General features: G+C 40.8%; 2 protein-coding genes across 4 annotated transcripts; one reads left to right on the top strand and one right to left on the bottom strand.

Moving 5' to 3' along the window:
* Nucleotides 1-3273: 3273 nt before the first annotated feature.
* tmem182a (transmembrane protein 182a) lies at nt 3274-9991 on the bottom strand. Its single transcript, XM_004551299.6, has 5 exons — nt 9572-9991; nt 7710-7836; nt 5857-5955; nt 5634-5771; nt 3274-5237 (listed from the first exon to the last, which is right to left on the bottom strand). The coding sequence occupies exons 1-5, from the start codon at nt 9728-9730 to the stop codon at nt 5014-5016; spliced, it is 747 nt and encodes a 248-aa protein (XP_004551356.1). The 5' UTR covers nt 9731-9991; the 3' UTR covers nt 3274-5013.
* Nucleotides 9992-11883: 1892 nt separating this feature from the next.
* Nucleotides 11884-19565, top strand: slc67a2 (solute carrier family 67 member 2). 3 transcript variants are annotated; one of them, XM_004551301.3, is made up of 6 exons: nt 11884-12032; nt 13133-13220; nt 14645-14688; nt 15577-15701; nt 16993-17171; nt 17257-19565. In XM_004551301.3, the coding sequence occupies exons 1-6, from the start codon at nt 11946-11948 to the stop codon at nt 18129-18131; spliced, it is 1398 nt and encodes a 465-aa protein (XP_004551358.2). In that variant the 5' UTR covers nt 11884-11945; the 3' UTR covers nt 18132-19565. The 3 variants fall into 3 exon arrangements, with proteins under 3 accessions (XP_004551358.2, XP_004551357.2, XP_004551359.2); XM_004551300.3 differs by having other exon boundaries at nt 11885-12032; nt 15572-15701; nt 16962-17171; XM_004551302.5 differs by having other exon boundaries at nt 11885-12032; nt 15572-15701.
* Nucleotides 19566-19576: the final 11 nt, after the last annotated feature.

Consider the following 19576-nt stretch of genomic DNA (forward strand, 5'->3'; position numbering starts at 1 on the left):
AAACTCCAGACATCCAGAGGCCCTCAGAACACAAGAGACCAAGGAAGACCAACAGAGGGGCAGCCGCGCCACTGTCCCAGAAAGAGCTGAGGAGAGTCCCAGATGAGGGCTCACTCAGCAGCCGCGGAGCAGAAGCCAGGGGGGGTTGCAGTGACGCGCCCGTGAGCTCCGCCGGCAGCCAGCTGTGCCTGTGCTCCACAGGGGTGTGTACTGAGCCCTCTCCTGTACTCACTCTACACCTACGACTGCACAGCCACTAACAACTCCAACATCATTGTGAAGTTTGCGGACGACACTACAGTGGTGGGTCTTATCACCAACGGTGATGAGACAGCCTACAGGGAGGAGGTCAGCGCCCTGACCCACTGGTGTCAAGACAACCATCTCACCCTCAACGTCGCAAAGACAAAGGAGTTGATAGTGGACTTCCGGAGGTGCAGAGAAGTACACGCCCCCATCACCATCAACGGCGCTGCTGTGGAGAGAGTGAGCAGCTTCCGGTTCCTTGGTGTACATCTGGCTGAGGATCTTACGTGGTCAGTACACATGAACAAAACAGTGAAGAAGGCGCAACAGCGCCTCTTCTTTCTCAGGAGACTGAAAAGATTTGGCATGAGCCCCCGCATCCTCAGGACCTTCTATCACTGTGCCATTGAGAGCATCCTCACTGGATGCATCACCCAACCCCACCACAGAGAAAACTGCACCTACCCCACCATCCACTCATCTTCCAGACTACATAAGACAATAGACGCCCAGGCTGAGATCTTCCTCCACCTCTCCTGTATCTCCCCCTCCTGCAGAGAGAGTTCCTGAAGAGAGGAAAGCTCCTGCAAGATGTGACAACCTCCCTCACCAGTTGAAGAGCCCCCCAGGTGGCTCGACGCACCGGCGGCACCCTGCGCCAGGGCTGGGCCCCCATGCACCCACCCGCCCACAACCCCGGCAACACACCAACCAGGACCCAAGCCCCCGAGGCCCGGCCAGGGCCCCAGCCCAGAGACAGAGCACCCCCAGAACCTCACGCCCATCCCAGACCCACCCAGGGGCAGCCAGGCTACCAGGTCAGTAACCCACGTCCGTCAGCACAGACCCTCCCCTAGCCCCGCTGCATGCAGCCACGAGGAAACCGTCACCTGAGAGTGACCTTATTTCTTAACGGGTATATGTATTCTTTTATCCTCGTCCCCATATAAGGCACATTTTAAAGCAGAAATTACTCAAAGATCATGTTTAGTTTCAGTTTTAGCTATTAGGTCCAACTAATACCAGGCATCTAGGAGAAATTAAAGGTCTCATGAGATAACATGATAAAAACTATATTTTACAAGACTCTGTAAAAACCGCTTTGTAAGAAGTGTGTAATGTTTTTGTGGGTTTGTTTTACAGTTTCAGGGTTATTGTGTTGAAAGTTTTGAGACATTTGCCCATACGTATATGCATACAAATAGTATCTGATCATTAGAAAGAGTGTAAAAACTCAACCAGTATACAATCAAAGTTGCGTCCATATGCAGCTTGCCTACAGTGCACAGAGTACACTGAGAAAGTAAATTATACCGAGTTATACTCACATTTTGCTGATAATAGTCAGGACATAGGGGTTAAACTATATACGGCGTTGATGTAATACAATTTTACAAATTTTTAACGAGGTGGAAAAACTATCACACGGATTAATATTTAAAGTAGAAAAAAAGTGTTTATATGTTTTAAAGCCTGTCTGAAAGAGGTTTGTATGTTTTCTTTGTGCTTTTCTGTTCTGTTCTGTCAGGAATTCACAGATTTGGGTCTAATTCTTTTTTTAAGTTTAAAGCGTATTCTCTGGCCCTGGCTTAAAACCAGGGACTTTGTCCACCCTTTCCAGCGTGACTGCTTCCTCCTCCTCTTCCTCCCCCTTCTCTGAAAGTGTTACCCTCTCATCCTCTATCTCCCCTCATCCACTATTCTCCTCCTCACCTCCTGCTGCACTCCATCCCTCTGCTGAGCACAGGTATTTGTTTAGGAATCTCTCGGTGGAAATTATACTCCATCTCCGGCACTCCCTATCAACACACAATTATCATGGGCAATCATGCAGAACAGCGCTGAATTCAGCTGGGACTCCCACTCTGATGACATTACTGACTGCAAGGCCCTGCTACTGCTGGAGGTAGCCTGCTCCACACCTGCATTACACCTCCCTCTCTCTCTCTTCGTCACACACTCTCTCCTGGATATGGATAGAGAAATGATTAAAGTTTCTTTTTTTTTTAAATCTTATTAGGATTTCATTTAAACCAGGAAGTCCACCAGATAAGAAATGTCTTTCTTAGGGGAGACTTGGCTGAAAAGACTGCTGCAACCTCAAACAGGACAAATCCTGTGATCTTATCTCATAATTTATTAGCATTTGCCCACCAATGCTGGGCCTCCTTTCATGACCTGCAGGGGGGCTTTCCCTCAGTGCGGCTTCTCATAAATCTGAGCCAAATTTGATGGACTCTGTGTGGGGATAGTCATTTGAAATTTCAGGAATTTGGAAGTGTGAAACTCCATCATTAGAGCCTTCTGTGAAGCCCAAGTCAGTCTCGCAAATAATCAATGCCTTACATTGTGTCACTCTCTCCTGCATTCTGAGGCAAAGCGCAGATGCATTTCCCTATGTATGATAAGTACATTATGAGTCTCGAAAGGCGCAGAGTTGATGCAGACACACGAGAATCAACACAGGAGTCCATTCAGATCCTGATCAAATGCTCCATTCATGAGTGAAATTACCATCCGTCTGTCAGCCAAGGTGTGAATTCTTTCATCTACAGATTCTGCCTCTGAAGTTGTGATTAAATGCATAACGCCACATACACTCCACATAGAGTCAAGATAAGCAAAATGGGATTTCTGTCTCTCAAGGTGGCGGTTGGTGTGTGATTCAAGTGAGGCAGCAGTGCCATCTTGTGGTCATTTAGTTTATATATATATATACATATATTTATGGTTTTAGTGCAGTGCTTAAGAGATGCTTAAAGAATCAGTGAATCCTGTTTGATTATTGTTGTTAGTTCCCTAGCTTATTCATGCCACTGGTGTCACAAATCTGTAAGTTGCGCTACATCGGTCCTATTTTACACATTTTTACAATTTCTGCCGCCTCATGCACGTGAAATAAACTGATTGTTTTTGCAAATTAAAATTCTTTCCTTTTTTCTCCCATTTTTCTTTTATTATAAAGAAGGACTGTTTTATTATTAGTTTTATTTACATGCATCTGACACAATGCACAATCACCATTGCTTTGTAACAATGGTAAAAGGATTTTAATTGGCAGCAAAAGCAGATCACAGAAAATATATATATGTACATATATTTGACAGACATGACGTTATATCTCGCAACGCACTCAGAACAGCACAAAAAGAAAGGGAACTGTGAACAGCGTTAACATAAAACTGTTGCCTGTGCCGAGCCAATAATGTGGTCAAAGCTAAAAATGCACACTTTTAGGTGACAAATAAGCAAATGTTGACACACAGTGACAAATAAATATCTGATAACACAATGAGATGCATTAATATGATCCTGCAATCACCTGATGATCAAAAAGCACCAAAACCAACAATAAAAATGTTCACCCACAATCTGAGGCTCAGTAGCTTATGAATCTATACCATGAGCTCCACTGTTATCCAGAAACTATTTAAAACACAGAAATTAGGGATACCTTTTGCACTGACGTGAACGGTTCATTTGAGTTGATGCACATCTGCTGACCTGCTTGTGTAAATACTCACCAGTGTATTTATATTCAGCTCTGAACAGAATAAAATTCAACTTTTTTTCTTCTTCGAGTCATATTTGAATAAAAACTAAAATCACTGGAATAATTAAGGATCAGTTAAACTTATTTTTTTGTCCTCACAGTCAGGTTACAGTCAGAGAACAGCAGTTTGAGAAAATACTGATGGTTTTGGTGCTTACATGTGTTTAATGGAGGATAACAAATATCAAGAATTACCAGCTTTAACCTTTAAAGCAATGAGCTGGCAGAAGTTATTTCCCAGTACTGATTCCCATTACTATACACACAGATCACGATGCCACCTTAGAAGCTTTTTGTAGATAATTTTACAAACTCTTTTATATTTTTTAATTACATTTTCAACCCATACACAATCCTTTAATATTTCCAACAGCACTCTTCCATACTAACATATCACTGCTGGTGCCTGAATTTCATGAAAATACTCAGAAAATACCTCAAAATATCACAGACACACGAGACTCTAATAAAGCTGTGCTCCACAGATACTTCAGCATAATCATTGTTCTTGTGAATGTTTCATACAGCAGAGGACCAAAACTTCAAGAATGAAAAAAATAAATAAAAGCATAATTAAATGTCGTCATGAATGCATTAATGTGCCATTAAATGCATTAAGAATTACATCAAAATAAACACGGATCAATTTATATTATATTTCTATTTTCATTTGCTTCTGTATTTATTTTTTTCTTTGATAAAGAAAATGTGAATTTTGGGGGAAGTTTCAGGGAAAAAACTAGGGGATAATTAAATTAATTTATATATACATTTAAAATCTTTTATATTCATTATTAATAGATATGAGAAATACAAGAGAAATTAAATAAGTAATAAATATTAAATATGAAAGCAGACAAATTAACAGAAGGGTAAATAAATAGAAGACCAGCAGAAATATTAATTTATGGCACATTTCAGAAATTAGCGCCTCGGTTTATTTTTAATATTCATTTTCGTGCATTTTTTAAATTTCTTGTTTATTTTTCATTTTAAATGTTTTTGGTCCTCCGCAGTCTCCGTGCTATCTTAGCTGAGCTGAAAATGACTCAGGTTTGAGTGAGCATGACGAGCTCAACAACAGCTGAAAATATTCAAGCATGTGCCACATAATTGCCAAACCGATTCCAGCTTTTACACGACAGAAAGACTGAGAAAAGTATAAAACCCTCATACAATCCCGACATTCGGGCTCTTCTTCTACTGCTGGTAAGTCACTGGGAGTGAATCTGGATGGTTCGGCCGATGAGGAGGAAAAGAAGGCCGGCCAGGAGGCAGAAGAAGATGCCGATTGGGGCAAACATGAAGGAGAGACCGTAGCTGAAGGTCAGACGGAAGTCTGAACACAGAGCACGCTGGTGGTCTATGTAAAGGTCTATCACATCCAACACCTGCATCCACAGTACGTACATCACCACCACACACAGCAGGAAAAAACCTAGAGGTGTGGAGAGGGGTAGTGAGATTTGACAACATGTGCTTCAAATCAGATTAATAAGATCAACAATCTAACCGTCTGTGGGAGAGACATGTACATGTTCTATAGTAAATTATGTTTGCATTTGTGGGGAAGCAGAATTGTACAGGTTTCATTTTAAATCTCAATGTCATTAGCCTATTATTTGTTTTTAAAAAAACATCTGCATCTGAAGATCCACCTGTAGCTAGAGCTCTTTGATTAGTTTTATTTTATTTATTTATTTAAACTTTATTTAACCATGGAAAAAATAAAAGAGTTGTACATTTCATGTCATTGCTTTAGTCAGAATTCTTTTTTTAAATGCTGGCAGTGTAAAAAAACAAACAAACACAGTGTCACCTGGTTTTTACTTACCAGCTATCAGAAAGAGGCCACCCCCTGCTTTATACAAGCGGTGGCCGGCAAACGGAGCAGCGCAGATGATGATGAAGCCGCCAATCACCACAGCTGCTACAGCAATGAGCATAAAGACGCTCCAGAAACCTCTGTAAGCTGAACAAGAGGGATGTTAATCAGCTCTGTGACACTAAACAATGAAATCACTACATAAAAAACACAGATGTGAATAAATACTTACTTATGGAAGACTCGTACTCTGTGGCATTGTGGGTCTGACGAGACACAGGGAATGGGAAGAGGTAGGCAGGCATACATACTTTTGAGTCAGGCTGATTGGCTACAAACAGAAAGAGAAAAATACTGATTTTTATTTACATCTGCAGAGAAATCATTTCTATTTGTCTATACGAGCATATATGGAAAAGCCAGAGTGAGCAGTTGGCGGTGGGTTGCAAAGTGGCTTGCAGTGAGAGCAGCAACTGCAGGCAGGCTGAAGTAGCTGAAGCTTTTTATGTAACTCGCCAACTCACACAAATGTATCAAGCTGAGCTGAGGATGGCTTGTGGCATACCTGACCTAATGCCACACTAGACCCGCATAAACAAATTAACTGAATTATTTAGCAATTAGATACAAATGCATCCTGTGTATTGCAGAAAATACAGAGAGAGTTACATTTTGGAATTTGTTTTGAATATTTTCATGTAAATTCTGGGAAAATGCTCTAATTTGCAGATTTTGCACATAATCTTCAGCACTGGAACTAAACAGACAAAACAACATTAAAAAATAATTTTTGCCCAAAATTGTGACTTTATCTAATTTAATTACATGTATATTTTTCAGCAATTATGCTACAAAAGTACAATGCAAGTGCTTTTGTCTCTCTTTTCTTGCTCTTTGCTCCCAACATATGAAATTCCACAGATCGTCACGAGGCCCTTTTCTTTCTGGAGGCTATTCCTGACAATGGCTCACCATTCAAAGTCGCCATTGGAAAAAAAAAGATGACACAAAATCACCTGACAAAACAACCGAATAACATCACATGGCATGGCCTTAAAACAGTCACATGAAAGGGCTTCTACGGCTATGCTGTCGTACAATATTAACAGCCATAGCAGCAGCATGTTAAAAACTGTGCGGTCGTAGAGCTGTCATGTGATGGTGGCAGCAGAACATCTGAGGGGAGCAATTTACTGCACTTAAACAAGCATCAGTTTCAGAAGAAAAATGCAAGAATATCTTTCTTGTTTGTGTGTCCTCATTTTTTTCACTCTGCTGTCATGATCCGTGGAACTGCTCATGCTTTTTCTGTATCCTAGTCTAATTTCTAAAGTTCAGATTCTTGTGTTTTGAACACTTGTGTTGGTTTCATTCGAGCCGATGTCTTGGGTTATTATTCTTTTAATGCTTATTTAGTCATGTGAATTGTTACCATTTTGGGAGGGGGGGGGGTCCCCATTTACAGTGTGTGTTTTCCCCCAGTGTATTCTCTGTTTTACCTGAAGCTTTTGGTTTTTCTTTTTTGTGCTCACATTGTCTTTACATTTTGCCTTTTACCTGCAAAGGATTGTCTCAGCAGGACTAATTAAAGCCCAGGGTTCTGTTTGGTGTCATGGATGTGACAGGCTCACTAGCCCTATTCATAATTTTAAAATAACAATAGAAATACAATTGAAATCTCCTCTCTCGTATTTCTAGTCATTTTTACGCACAACTACCCAGTTCACATTCACAAGGTCAGACTTTTTTGGGGGTCAAAATAATTCTAAATATGAAAAACAAAAACAACATAAACAAAGGCATTAAATTACTGGACATTTCTGTCTATGAATTCATTTTTGGGAGTGAAGAAAGTGGAAGAGCGGCCGAAATTTATTAAGCAAGAAGTTTTCAGATCAAATCTCTGTGTACCGAAGAGGCAAAACGCACCACAAAAAAGTGTGTGGATGTCACTGTAACCCTAAACCCCTAAACTGGTCACAGGGAAACTGTTGGATGTTAAAAGGTTTTACAAATAGTGCATATAGCACATTAGACATGAACTTTAATCAAATTCAAAATAAAGCAACATAAAGTCTTACTTACTGAACCAGAGTCTCTTCAGCAGGTCGTCATCCTCCATGTCGCCTTTAAAGGAACACCTCCAGAAAAAACCCTCGTGGTATAGAGTGACATCACTACTGCCCTTGCCCTCCAGCACCACATCTCCAGGCTGAAATGGAGAAGAACAATAAAGTGCGGAGTGGATGACTGAGGCTCAGCAGGTAGAGTGGGAGGGCTGCCAGTGAGAAGGTCGGTGGTTTGATCCCCAGCTCCTCCGGCCTGCATATTAAAGTATTCTTGGGCAAGATACCAAACCCTGAATCGCTCCATGGAGTTTAGGCATGGAATAAAGAAGTGCTTGATGAATATGTGTGTGACTGGGTAATAAAATATGCTTTGAGTGCTCAATAAGAGTAGAAAAGCTATCATCCATTTTACCATTTGGTTTTTACAAATATGGGACAGATATGTATGCACGCCATTTTGTTAGCTGATGGATTAAAGTATATAAGAGATGTGTCAAAATTATGTGAGGCAGGTGCTCAGACTGCTGCCAAAGTGTTACAGAGTGGTTAATATATTTAGGGTCAAGGATCAAGGGTCAAGCCCAGCAAGCGCACTTAGCTGGGCTTCTAGGGTCTAGGGTCTTTACTGTACAATATGAAGCTGCTTAAGGTGACTGTTATTGTGATTTGGGGTTATATAAATAAAACTGAATTGGTGCCAAATGTGTGTAGAGGCCAACAGACCAAGCTCTTCACTGATGCTCACTGAATGGCTCTCAGGGAAATGAAAGTGGAGCTGGGAAGAATCTTGAGGCTTCAGGCTTCATGACATCAGCCGTATCCAGCCAGGCTTTAAAATTAGCCTTACAAAACATTTGAAACATTTTATTTTTCTGCAATTTTTAAAGGAAAGCAGATGGTTCTCACTCAAAGCTTTAAGTTTCCACAGGCAGGTGATGATAAATCAGAGGTGTCAAAATACAATTATAGGCATCAGACGCTATCACAAGCACACTGACACAAACTGTCACACAAAATAAGGTGTGTGATACCGCACAAACAAGTCTAACGAGTGAGAAAAACTCACTGGACTCTACCCCCTGAACCAGCTCACCGCCAGAGTGGATACGAATATAACCACGAACCACCTCCTCAACATGGATGACATCAAGCTGGATATGCCATGAATGAGTGAGATAATGACTCACTGATCCAACTCACCAGGCTCTAAAGCAAGGACATAGGGATGTCATGCAGAGTAAATGTGTGGCCAAATGATTGCAAAAATAAGGAAAGTGATCCAGGCTGAAAGGTTGGAGTTGCCAGAAGGCCAAATAGCTGACATACAGGGCAGCTATATCTGTATATATAAACATGTTGGTTTTATTGTGTTGCCATCATGTCTTGATTCCAGCAACAGTGCCAACCCTGAAAACTTAAGTATGTTGTTAGTCGGTGATATTTAATACACTAACTGAGACTGCTGGTATTTGTATTTCAATCATAGGGGGCCAAATGTTACACTCGGTGACTCAATCACTACATAGCTGCACACACGCCACATTAAACAGTGTCTTATTACACAAGTAGGTCCTACGGGGATGCCTTTCCACCCTGCAATCCTACTACTGAAAGACTTATTGAAACAACTGATCAAATTTGAATTTAAAGATCCACCATTAACCTGTATAGACTGGAAATACACAGTTCACCTTTAAGAGGTTAAATATGGTGCAAAACAACAATCTGCTGGATTTATTTCTTGTCTTAAAGGAAGAACAACTCTTTTCTCTTTGGTTCCACAGACTTCACATGTAAACAGTAAAAGCTATGAACACATACCTGATCTTCAGCTTAAAATAAACTATACCGGACTCTCTTCTAAGGTCAAAAACTCACCTTTATGGTCACGCCACCTGGGCCAGCAGATTCATTAGGCCTTAACTGGCAGCTCTCTGAAACCAGCAGCCAGTAATCGGTTCCAAAAGAGAGAAGGATGAACACAGTTGCCAACGCCCCAAAGAGCCCTGCGAAGAACAACGCCACTCTAAGCTTCATGGTCCAGGACTGATCAGCCACTTAGTTACAGGATGCCCACACTCAGTCTGACTTTCCCCTCCAACTAGTGCATGTGACAAGCTGAGTCAGATCCAGTCACTCCTCTTGTTATGTGTTATATCCAGCGAGTGAGATAAGTTCAGCTAGGTTTTGTTGGGCTGCTGGACCTTAACACCACTCCCGTCTCTCTGTCTGTGTTATGGGGCGACAAAGTTGTCCATGTGACACCTTTAGATCCTCCACTGGGGTCTGAACCCCCCTACCCCTGTGCTATTTTTGGTTTCTGGCTCTAAGCGGCTGCTTCACTCTACTATGGAGCAGAGTGTGTGCAGCATTTGGAGAGTATGAAGGGAAGGAATTAACACCAAAATAACCGGTGGCAACTGGACACCCAGTCTCTGCACAGGAATGTCAGGGCAGGGTGAGACCGAAAGGACAGAAGAGGAGTAAAGTCTCCCCCAACACTCACACACACATAAACACACACAACAGTGGCTAACGCCAACAGAGTGTTACAAATTACTGTAAATGAAGCCTTTCATGCAACTTCTTTGCTGATTTTCAGTTGATTCATACAAGTATAATCTATATAAAAATGACTTTTACTAACCAGACCTCATGCAATAAGACACAATAGGAAGTTAAAAATTACTTTATACAAATTGAAGCGATCACACAAAGGAGGTCACACAAACTCTTTAAAGCAACTATTTTTTTCAACGTTTTAGACATTTTGATACAGATCTCATTTTTTCTATTACACTGGAATTATAAAAAGTATATGCAGCCTTTAATAATGTAAAAGTAAATAACACGGTTACTTCTTTTAACTGTGCTAAAATGTAAGTTAAAATGTATCTTCCACTGATGTTTTCGGAAATATAATTTTGTTGTATTCATGCTCAGTGTGAGTTGAGAGGAAGTGCCGGTTTAGCATCTGGGGGGAATATTTAGCAGTAAAACTATAAGGGGACTCTGTCTAATTTACACACTGATGTGATCCAGGCCACACTCACTCAAAGGTTCGGTATGTGTGTTAGCATCAAAAAGATCAAAAGTTCAAATCAGAGTTTTATCAGATATCATTATTTCTTGTCTGAAACCTAAATATATAGATATATATGTACTGGTTTTGGTTTGGGGGTGTTTTTTGACGTTTTGGAAGCCTCTGAGCACAATTTCCAGTCTATGTTTGCACAATGTGCTAGAAAAGTTTGTAGGTTATGTAACCATGTACATGTATATAGATCTATCTGTACATGGATCTATAGGGATTTTTTTGGTGGCACTCTAATAATAAGGTAATAAGGTGGGAGCAAGGCTGTTATATGGAAATATAGCAACTAACAATGCTTAATTACCAAAGTAATATCCAAGCACACTTACAAATATTACAGGAAACTTGAATAAGTTATAGTCAAATTTCAATCATTATTGAATTTAATGACTACATATAGTGAATTGCATACTTTACCAGCTAGCTTCTTCATTCTGGCCAGACGTTGTCTAATAGGTCAATAGGTCTCTCGTTCACATTTTTTTAAACGTTAATTTAAATTCTGCTGAAGTGTCTGTTGCAATGTTTTGGAAACCCCAGCAGGTGGCGTACAAGTAAACCTCCCTCTCTGATAACGTCTAAACATCTTTCAACAAAACTCTACGACACTGTTAATACTATCTATCCGATACGAGACGCAGTGTTGCTGTGAGTTAAGTAACAACATTAGGTGGGTTAGACTACAATCTACAGTGCTGAAAATATCTGCCGTTTTTTAGTAGCTATAACAAATATACAACATAACAAATGCAAAACAAATTAAAATAATTTAAGATAAAGGCTAAACCTTTTTTCTAAACAGGTATAAATAAAAACGCTTTATGATTTTCCACAAATTATTGGGAAAAATGACGGGGAAAGCTCATATTTTGTGACGTCAGTGGGTTATACCATCTATAGGTGTTTCAGACCAGCCAACGCGTCGGTTCAGCAACTCTTAAATGAACCCAGACTTAAAAAGTCAAGTTTATCGTAGGTCGAAAACTCGATAGTCTTATTTACAGACAACCAGCTTACACATCGGACACGTTTTCTCACGCAGATAAAACCCGGAAGCTTGCGATCACCCCGTCCTTATGAGACCACCGCTTCTGTTTGGATAGTTAGAGCGGATGAGCGCTTCCGCCTTGGCTGTAGCCGTGCTGTCAAAGCGGGAGGATGATCAACCAGAAATGTAGCACTTTATTACTGAAAGACAGAAGACGGAGGAGGATTATAAAATGTATCTATGTGGTGGGCTTCATGGTGAGTGCCTCACTGAGAGATGACCCCACTCAGTTCGGTGTTTTTTTAGGTGTGCTGTTTCCTAGTCATGCTTTCGTAACTCAGGTATGATGGTGTAAAACATGCTGGGGCTTTTTAATCCCTTCCTTTTCATATTTAAAACTCTGTATAATGCCTACTTGTTGTTTTTTGTTATTTTAGCAAAAAAATAGAATACATTAAGACATTTATTATTTATACAAATAATAAAGGGGGAAAAGTTCAAGGAAGTTGCAAGCTAAAATGAGTTTTCCAACATGCAAATAATAAACCTGAGCTCTTTAACCTGAATCAAACTCTCACAATAGCCCTTATTACGCGTCATAATTGTCCCGTACTGAAAAATTAACTTCTGCACCACGTTTATAATTTTTGAAGCCCAAAGAAAGGAAACTCTAGAGCTTCTGCACTCAGTTGCTTTGACTGGATGTGAATGTATTAAGCACAGTGTCGGTCCAAAGTCTGTTTATAGAGCATTAGACTCAGCACGACTGTGGTGCTCTTGGAAATCCTTGCTGGAGACAGCTGTCATGTATCTACAAGACCTTTTATAATAACCATTGTAATGCTTGGCTACTAAAAGAAATGAAGATGAAGGTATTTCCTAATGTTTTTGGCGTTACCTCTTCAAAGCATCGCTGTCAGTACTGTAATGCAAAGTTGATCTACAAGTCTAGATCATTCTAAAGGTGTTATTTTAAGAGCTCGCCTGTAGTCGTGCCTTAGAGAAATAACTTTGTCATACCTGGCTAAACAAGCATCCAATTAGAGATGACTAGAGGGATCCAGTCAGCTCAGATTTATTTGGCACTGTGCAGCACTGGCACAGTAAAGCTACTGAAGGTTAAGTAATTTCTGTAATGGACTGGGTCAGGAACACTGTATGAGCTGCTGTGTGACTTCAATCAAGATTTTGGCTCGGAGAGCTGCTCTGATCTCAGCGGTGCAGGAAAAACAGGATGAGCAACAACTCTACGTGGCTGCTGAATCCGGCCACAGACTGCTGTATGCTGGACACCATGTTTGATTTGCATGTTCCTGTCGGCCTCACTCCACCTTTGTTCCTCCATATTTCTTTACAGGACTTGTTTGGGGTGAGCATGATCATCCCACTGCTGAGCCATCACGTGAAGGCTCTTGGAGCAAGTCCCACTGTGGCCGGTATTGTAGGTATGTTGTTTCCGCAATACATAACATACATTTGTTTAAATTATGCAGCTGGTGTACTGCAAGCACCAACCTTACAGTGACACAAAAGTGAATAAATCTACAGCAGACTGGAAGGCTGTGGAGACTACAAGTGACAAAACAATCAAACAAACACTCTCAATAATATATTGTTTAATCCTCACTTCAGCACACTGTATGCACAATATAATATGGGAATGTCCCAGTGCCATGTTCTGTGATTATTTTTATTGTTATACATCAATTGAATAATAGTTTTTTAGCAGTATGTCAGGACCTTGTGTTGTTGAAAGATGAGCCGAATAATAATAGCCATAGTCATCAGGCCCCTTATTAGGTGCACTTTTCTACTACCCTTCAGAAGTGCTTTAATTCTTCGTGACACAGATTCAACAGCAGCTGAAAACATTCCTCAGAGATTTTGGTCTGTCTTGGCACAATACACCAAAATCTGCACATCTGTGCTGTGAATGTCCCGTTCCACCACAAAGGTGCTGTATTGGATTCAGATCTGGTGACTGTGGAGGTCATTTGAGAGCACTGAACTCATTGCTATGTTTAAGAAACCAGTTTTAGATGATTTGAACTTCATGACGTGGTGTGTTATCCACCACCACCTGAACTGTTGTCCAATTTTGAGGAACCTGTGCAAAATGTTACCCTGGTTTTCTATTCTTAGCTGACAGCAGTGGTACCTAGTGTGATCTTCTGCTGCTGTAGCCTATCTGCTTCAAGTTCGCTTAAAGTCTTATACTTTCAGAAATGCTCTTCAGCATAACTTGGTTATAACAAGTGGTTATTTAGTATCAGGTTGAACCAGTCTGGCTATTCTCCTCTGACAGACAGACAGGGTGTAAAGACATTTTCACCCAAAGAACTTCCGCTCACTGGATATTTTCTTTTTCGGCCCATCCTCTGTAAACCCTCAAGACAGTTGCCACATTCTAAGTCACTTAAATCACCTTTTCTGGTGCTCAGTTTGAACTTCAGCAGGTCATCTTGACCATGTCTACATGCCTTTGAGTTGCTGCCATGAGTTTGGCTGATTACATATTTGCTAGTAAGTAGACATACCTAATAAAGTTGCCAGTGCAGTAGTGTATATACAGAGTGATTTACTGTAAAGACTTACCCTGACTCTGGGCCTTCCTCTGCACAGCTGTGATGTCGCTGTGCCATTTATGCTGCAGATATCACTGGATTCAGAGTCGCTATGCTGGGGAAAACTCTGACACAATATTTCTAAATTTCCCCATGTGTCACTGTCTGCTTATGTTTTTTAAAAAAGAAGTTATGTCTAGTATCTGCAAAAAGTGGCATTAGACTCACTGGATCTCAGCGCGTGCGATGTCTGCTCTGTGTTTTTTATATTTAAAATGTAAACTTGAGCAAATCTTCTGTTGCAGGATCTACGTATGGGATCTTGCAGCTTTTCTCGAGCACTATAGTTGTAAGTACTAACTCTGCAACCATTTTGGTCGAGACATTCTTTGTCATCCCTGGAATTTCATGAAAACAATAAACACTGTCTGTTTTAGGTCACACAATGCACCCAGTCTCCATCCCTTCATACACACAAGACACTCCTACTTAGCCCCAGTTGTACAAATTTATATACACACAGAAATAGATTTTTACCCTTTTTCTCCACTGCTAATTGAATACTGGGGGAGAGACTTTGTTTTATCTGTGCAGTCCTTTGGGTGCCATGATGAAAAATCAAATCAGAACCACATTCAAATGCCACACAATAAGCGTCGTATCTGAAGTTGGACACGCAGCTTTCCTGCCCATCCAAAGGTCTTGAAATTGGTTTAAATTCTCAGGGGTCATGGGACAAATTAAACAGATAAGGAGTCATCTGTTAGTTCCTGTATTCAGACCGGCTGATTCCTGATAAATGTAGGGATATGTGAACAGCTGGGTCTCTATGATAATCCCACCCATCTCAACTGGCCCTAATTGTGTTATTTCATCAGATGCTTGTATGCGTGTGTGAGAGAGGGCGAGAATCTAATAACGACTTGTGTGACAGCCTCGATGGAGGAAATGCAGCGTTTTAGGATATTTCTCGAGTCAGCTGATCTTTCAGACTAACATTCACAGATCAGAAACAGAATTTAATTTGGTATATTTTTGTCTGCTTTCTGTTTGTTTCGGTTTTTCAGTATTTGTCATGAATCTTCGAGCAATTTAGCATCAACTCCCTCTTTTCAGATGTTTGGCAGGGCTGTGGAAATATCCGTCATCTCACCGCTGAAAATGAGTTCGGGAATTATAAACGTTTACATTTTTTCTGTGGTTGTGTTTCATTTCCTCTGTGTGATTGGCAGGGCAGCTGGAGCGACGTGGTGGGTCGGAGGTACTCTCTGCTGACCTGCCTGCAGCTCAGCGCTCTAGGCTACGGCCTGCTGGGGATGTCCACCAGCATCGCTTTGTTTGTACTTGCACGGATACCTGTGGGTAAGTCGGAAACCTCAAAGGGGCGCATCACTGGTGTTTATCAGCTAAGTCACATATCCATACCTTAGAAAAGGATTTATCTCATACCTTTTTTCCCTCAATGAATAAAAACTGCATTTCACATTTACTGGGGTTATCTTTGTCTAATATTAAACTGTGTTTGATAAGGGTGGGGGAAAAATCGATACTGTGTAGTATCGTGATATTTTGTTTGCTAATAACGTATCGATACAGGGTCAGCAGAAATCGATATTTTGTTGCAAAAAAAGTTTTTGTGGACTGGAACATGCTCTGACTTCAGAGCATGTTGATCCTTTTTCTGAGCAAGAATCCTGACATTCCTTCACTGTCCAAATGTGTTTAACTTTTTTTTGGCAGCAATAAACATGACAGTTTACTTATTTTAATTTAAGACATGTTTTATTTTAATTAAGTTTAAAACTTTTTTATTTAATGTAAAATTATATTTTGTTTTATTTTACTTTCAAATTCTTCAGTTGCTGAAGGGGCTGCATAGTTTTCATAAATTGCATAGTTCAGAATAGCTATAATTGTACCAGATGGTTGCATTCAGTTAAGTTGGACTAGACTGTAATACAAACCGTTCAGTTTGTCAACAATAAAACTGACTGAAATGAGAGAAAGACTGAGTGCGAGACTTTGATATTAGAGAAAATGAATATTGATAAAGTTTACCTTTATGTACAGAATCTGAATATCGCAAAATATAAAAAAAAAATTGCAATAATATCGTATCGTGCGTTAAGTATTGTGATAATATCGTATCGTGGGATGTATGGTGATTCCCACCTCTAGTGTTTGATGATCTGAAACATGTAAGTGTGACAAATATGCAGGAGGCAGGAAGGGGTGAAGTACTTTTTCACAGCTCTACATAACATGCCTGAGGTTTTGTTTTGCTTTTTTCTTCATATAATCTCCAGTGTCCTGCATTGAAGGATATTTATCAGCATCCTTCCACTGACCAAGCTTTAAAGCTTCATGTTATGAACTCAAACCTACCATATACTCAGAAATATAAATGCTTAGCAGCTTTTTTTGTTTGCTTAGTTTCATTAGAAAACGGCAGGGCTCTCTGCACCTTGGTTTCAGCACATTTTATCACGTCCACTTACCTATATTAGATATAATCCGATTAATAAATTAATCTTAGATTAAGTATTAACAGTTGTGTGGCTTGAGAGCCTTTTAAGTAGACTGTTATTTTGCTGCCTCTTCTCAGTGTGTCTTCTGTTTCAGGGTTGTTCAAGCACTCACTCTCCATCTGCAGAGCTCTGCTGTCTGACCTGGTGTCTGCTTCAGAGCGCCCTCTAGTGATGGGACATTTCAATGCCGCCTCCAGCGTGGGCTTCATCCTGGGCCCTGTGGTGGGTGGCTACCTAACTGAGCGTGAAGGAGGCTTTTATACATCCTCTTTTACTTGTGCAGCCATCTTCATTATTAATGCTGGTGAGTTGGAAAATGAGATTAATAAACTGAGTTCATGAAGGTAAAAATTAAAATGTATGTCAATACAGCGTGTCTGTCATTGCAGGCCTCGTATGGATGATACCACAGAGTGAGACTCTGGCTGACCGTAATGACGCTGTCTGCAGAAACGACACGAGTGCAGGGTATCACGAAAACCACTTTAGTAAATCTGTACAGAATGGTTCTCATACAAATAGCCACCACCCATTGCTGACAGCAGAGACGCAGCAAGAGTCTACATCTCCTGGAAAGCATCAAGGTGGTTTCAGGTGGAGGGATGTGTCTTTTCTTCAGCCAGTCTGGAAACAGCTGTCCTCAGTAGGCTCCAGGATCCACATAGTGGCCTCATCTGACATGTGGGACCTCTTCCTTGTGCGTCTTCTGATGGCCATAGCTATCATGCTCTACTACAGTAACTTTTCTCTGGCCATGGAGGAGCGCTTTTCACTCAAACCAAAAATGACCGGTTACCTGATCAGCTACAGCAGCACTCTAGGGGCCCTGGCTGGGTTCCTGGTGGGGCCAGTCACGCAGCTGTATAAGAACAACATGCCCGCTTTACTGCTCCATTCGACGGTGCTCACCTGTACGCTTATTTTCCTCTATGCTGCTGCGCCGAATGTTTGGCAAGTGCTGCTCACCTCCACCTTCTTTGCCATTTCTACCACTATCGGACGGACATGTATCACAGATTTGGAGCTGCAGAGGGGCGGGGTCCAGGCCAGCGGGACTCTGATTGGAGCCGGGCAGTCAGTTACAGCTGTGGGTCGAATCCTGGCTCCTCTCCTGTCTGGTTTGGCGCAAGAGTTCAGCCCTTGCGGCCCCCCAAGTCTAGGAGTGGTGCTGGCCCTCGCAGCTGTGGCTTTACTACTCATCAGAATTCCCAAATGGGACGCGAGGGAGATGACAAAAACAGCCAAACTCAGAAACTCTAAATGAATTTTGAAATCACAAAGAAGTGCTCTTAATTGCAGGAGACCAGCTGGGACAATGAACAGCAGACTCCTCGAGGGAACGGTGAAGCCAACTCGAACGTGTTATTCTTAAACAGGATAGCCCTTCTGTTGGTGCGATGACATCACAGGGTGGAAATATTGTGACGTTTCAATCACACCAGCACTGAAGTCTTCGTCTCGGGGACAGGTGAATCAAAAGTCACGTGCACTGTAGGAATGAAGACACTGCTGCAAAATGCTGACGTTTGACAGCAACCTTTGGGCACAAACTACTGGATTATGACTGTATTTTTATGACTTTGTTTTTAATGAAGTTTTGTAACCACTGCAATTTAGCTGGAGTTGATGAAAGCAGGTCTGCACTACATGCCCGAAGAGGAGGGTGATTTAATTGAAATAATACTTAATTCATTAAATAAAAATTAAAAAGATGACTGTCAAAGGCAGGCTATTACATTTTTGGTATGAGTTTGATTTTTACACATTTTACCTCAATGGGTTTTTTTGTTTTTTATTCTAATGCAAAGTATCCGAAATGGTCGTTATAGCAGTATCTGATCTAATGTTCCTCTTTGACTGATCATAAAGAATAGAGATTTGTTAATTTACCTAATTAGAGGCTTAAATGCATATTTGTTATTCACTATTTTTAAGTTTTATAACATTATTTTCAACACCGGTTTACTTGCATCACCAGAGCCAGAGAGGTGTAATATGAAGTGAGATGAAACACATAACTCGATGTCACTGTGCATGCATTCATGATGCAGAAAATGTCAACCTTTTTATACTTGGTTTTAATCTATTTAGCCTCTTTTACTCTCTCACGCACACAGAACAAGGTTACCTGTTCAAGCAATAAACTGAAAAGTTTCACAGTTCTAACGTGCAGCCATCACTTTAGAAATGAGAGTGCACTCAATATTAAAAGAATTAACTTGAATTAAAATGTGTACTCTACCACTCTCTGCACTAAATAAGCAGATTTTCTGCAGCATTCATTTCCTGTCTTGTCTTTCACTTTTACATGTTGGTATTGTTTATAGATTGTTCATCACTAGTCAGTCATCATCTGATGTCGTTTCTGGTTGGAGTAGGTGGCGCTCACAGGGATCCTGTTGTGTGGGATGAGTGTCATGTGACATGTGAAACACCCCTTTTTATGTAACTGCACACGGAGCCTGAAGCAGAAAGTCCGACTTGGCAGACAAAGTTAATAACCGCCATCATAGGTTTTGTCAAGCCAGCTAACTCAGAGAAAGCCTGGCTGTGTTGAACTTCCTTCATAGTGCACCTCTCTGGAACAATCGGAAACGCTCTCTTATACATTTATCTCATTTATCTCTAGGCTCCATGAAGGACCTGCCACACTAAGGCCCAAAAAACTGTTACAGCAAATAAACAGTTTGTACTTTTGTGTCTGTCTCC

This window comes from Maylandia zebra, linkage group LG16 (assembly GCF_041146795.1).
Source record: "Maylandia zebra isolate NMK-2024a linkage group LG16, Mzebra_GT3a, whole genome shotgun sequence".
Classification (NCBI taxonomy): Eukaryota; Metazoa; Chordata; class Actinopteri; order Cichliformes; family Cichlidae; genus Maylandia; species Maylandia zebra.

Bases quoted from the DNA above. Each gene is read 5' to 3' on its own strand.
- tmem182a (XM_004551299.6), bottom strand. From the start codon at position 9,730: ATGAAGCTTAGAGTGGCGTTGTTCTTCGCAGGGCTCTTTGGGGCGTTG. The intron at 5,956-7,709 runs GTAAGTAAGACT...TTCTGTTTGTAG, and splicing joins GCTGAAGAGACTCTGGTTCA to CCAATCAGCCTGACTCAAAA. The intron at 5,772-5,856 runs GTAAGTATTTAT...CCTCTTGTTCAG, and splicing joins AGAGTACGAGTCTTCCATAA to CTTACAGAGGTTTCTGGAGC.
- slc67a2 (XM_004551300.3), top strand. From the start codon at position 11,946: ATGATCAACCAGAAATGTAGCACTTTATTACTGAAAGACAGAAGACGG. The intron at 12,033-13,132 runs GTGAGTGCCTCA...ATTTCTTTACAG, and splicing joins TCTATGTGGTGGGCTTCATG to GACTTGTTTGGGGTGAGCAT. The intron at 14,689-15,571 runs GTAAGTACTAAC...TGTGATTGGCAG, and splicing joins TTTTCTCGAGCACTATAGTT to GGCAGCTGGAGCGACGTGGT.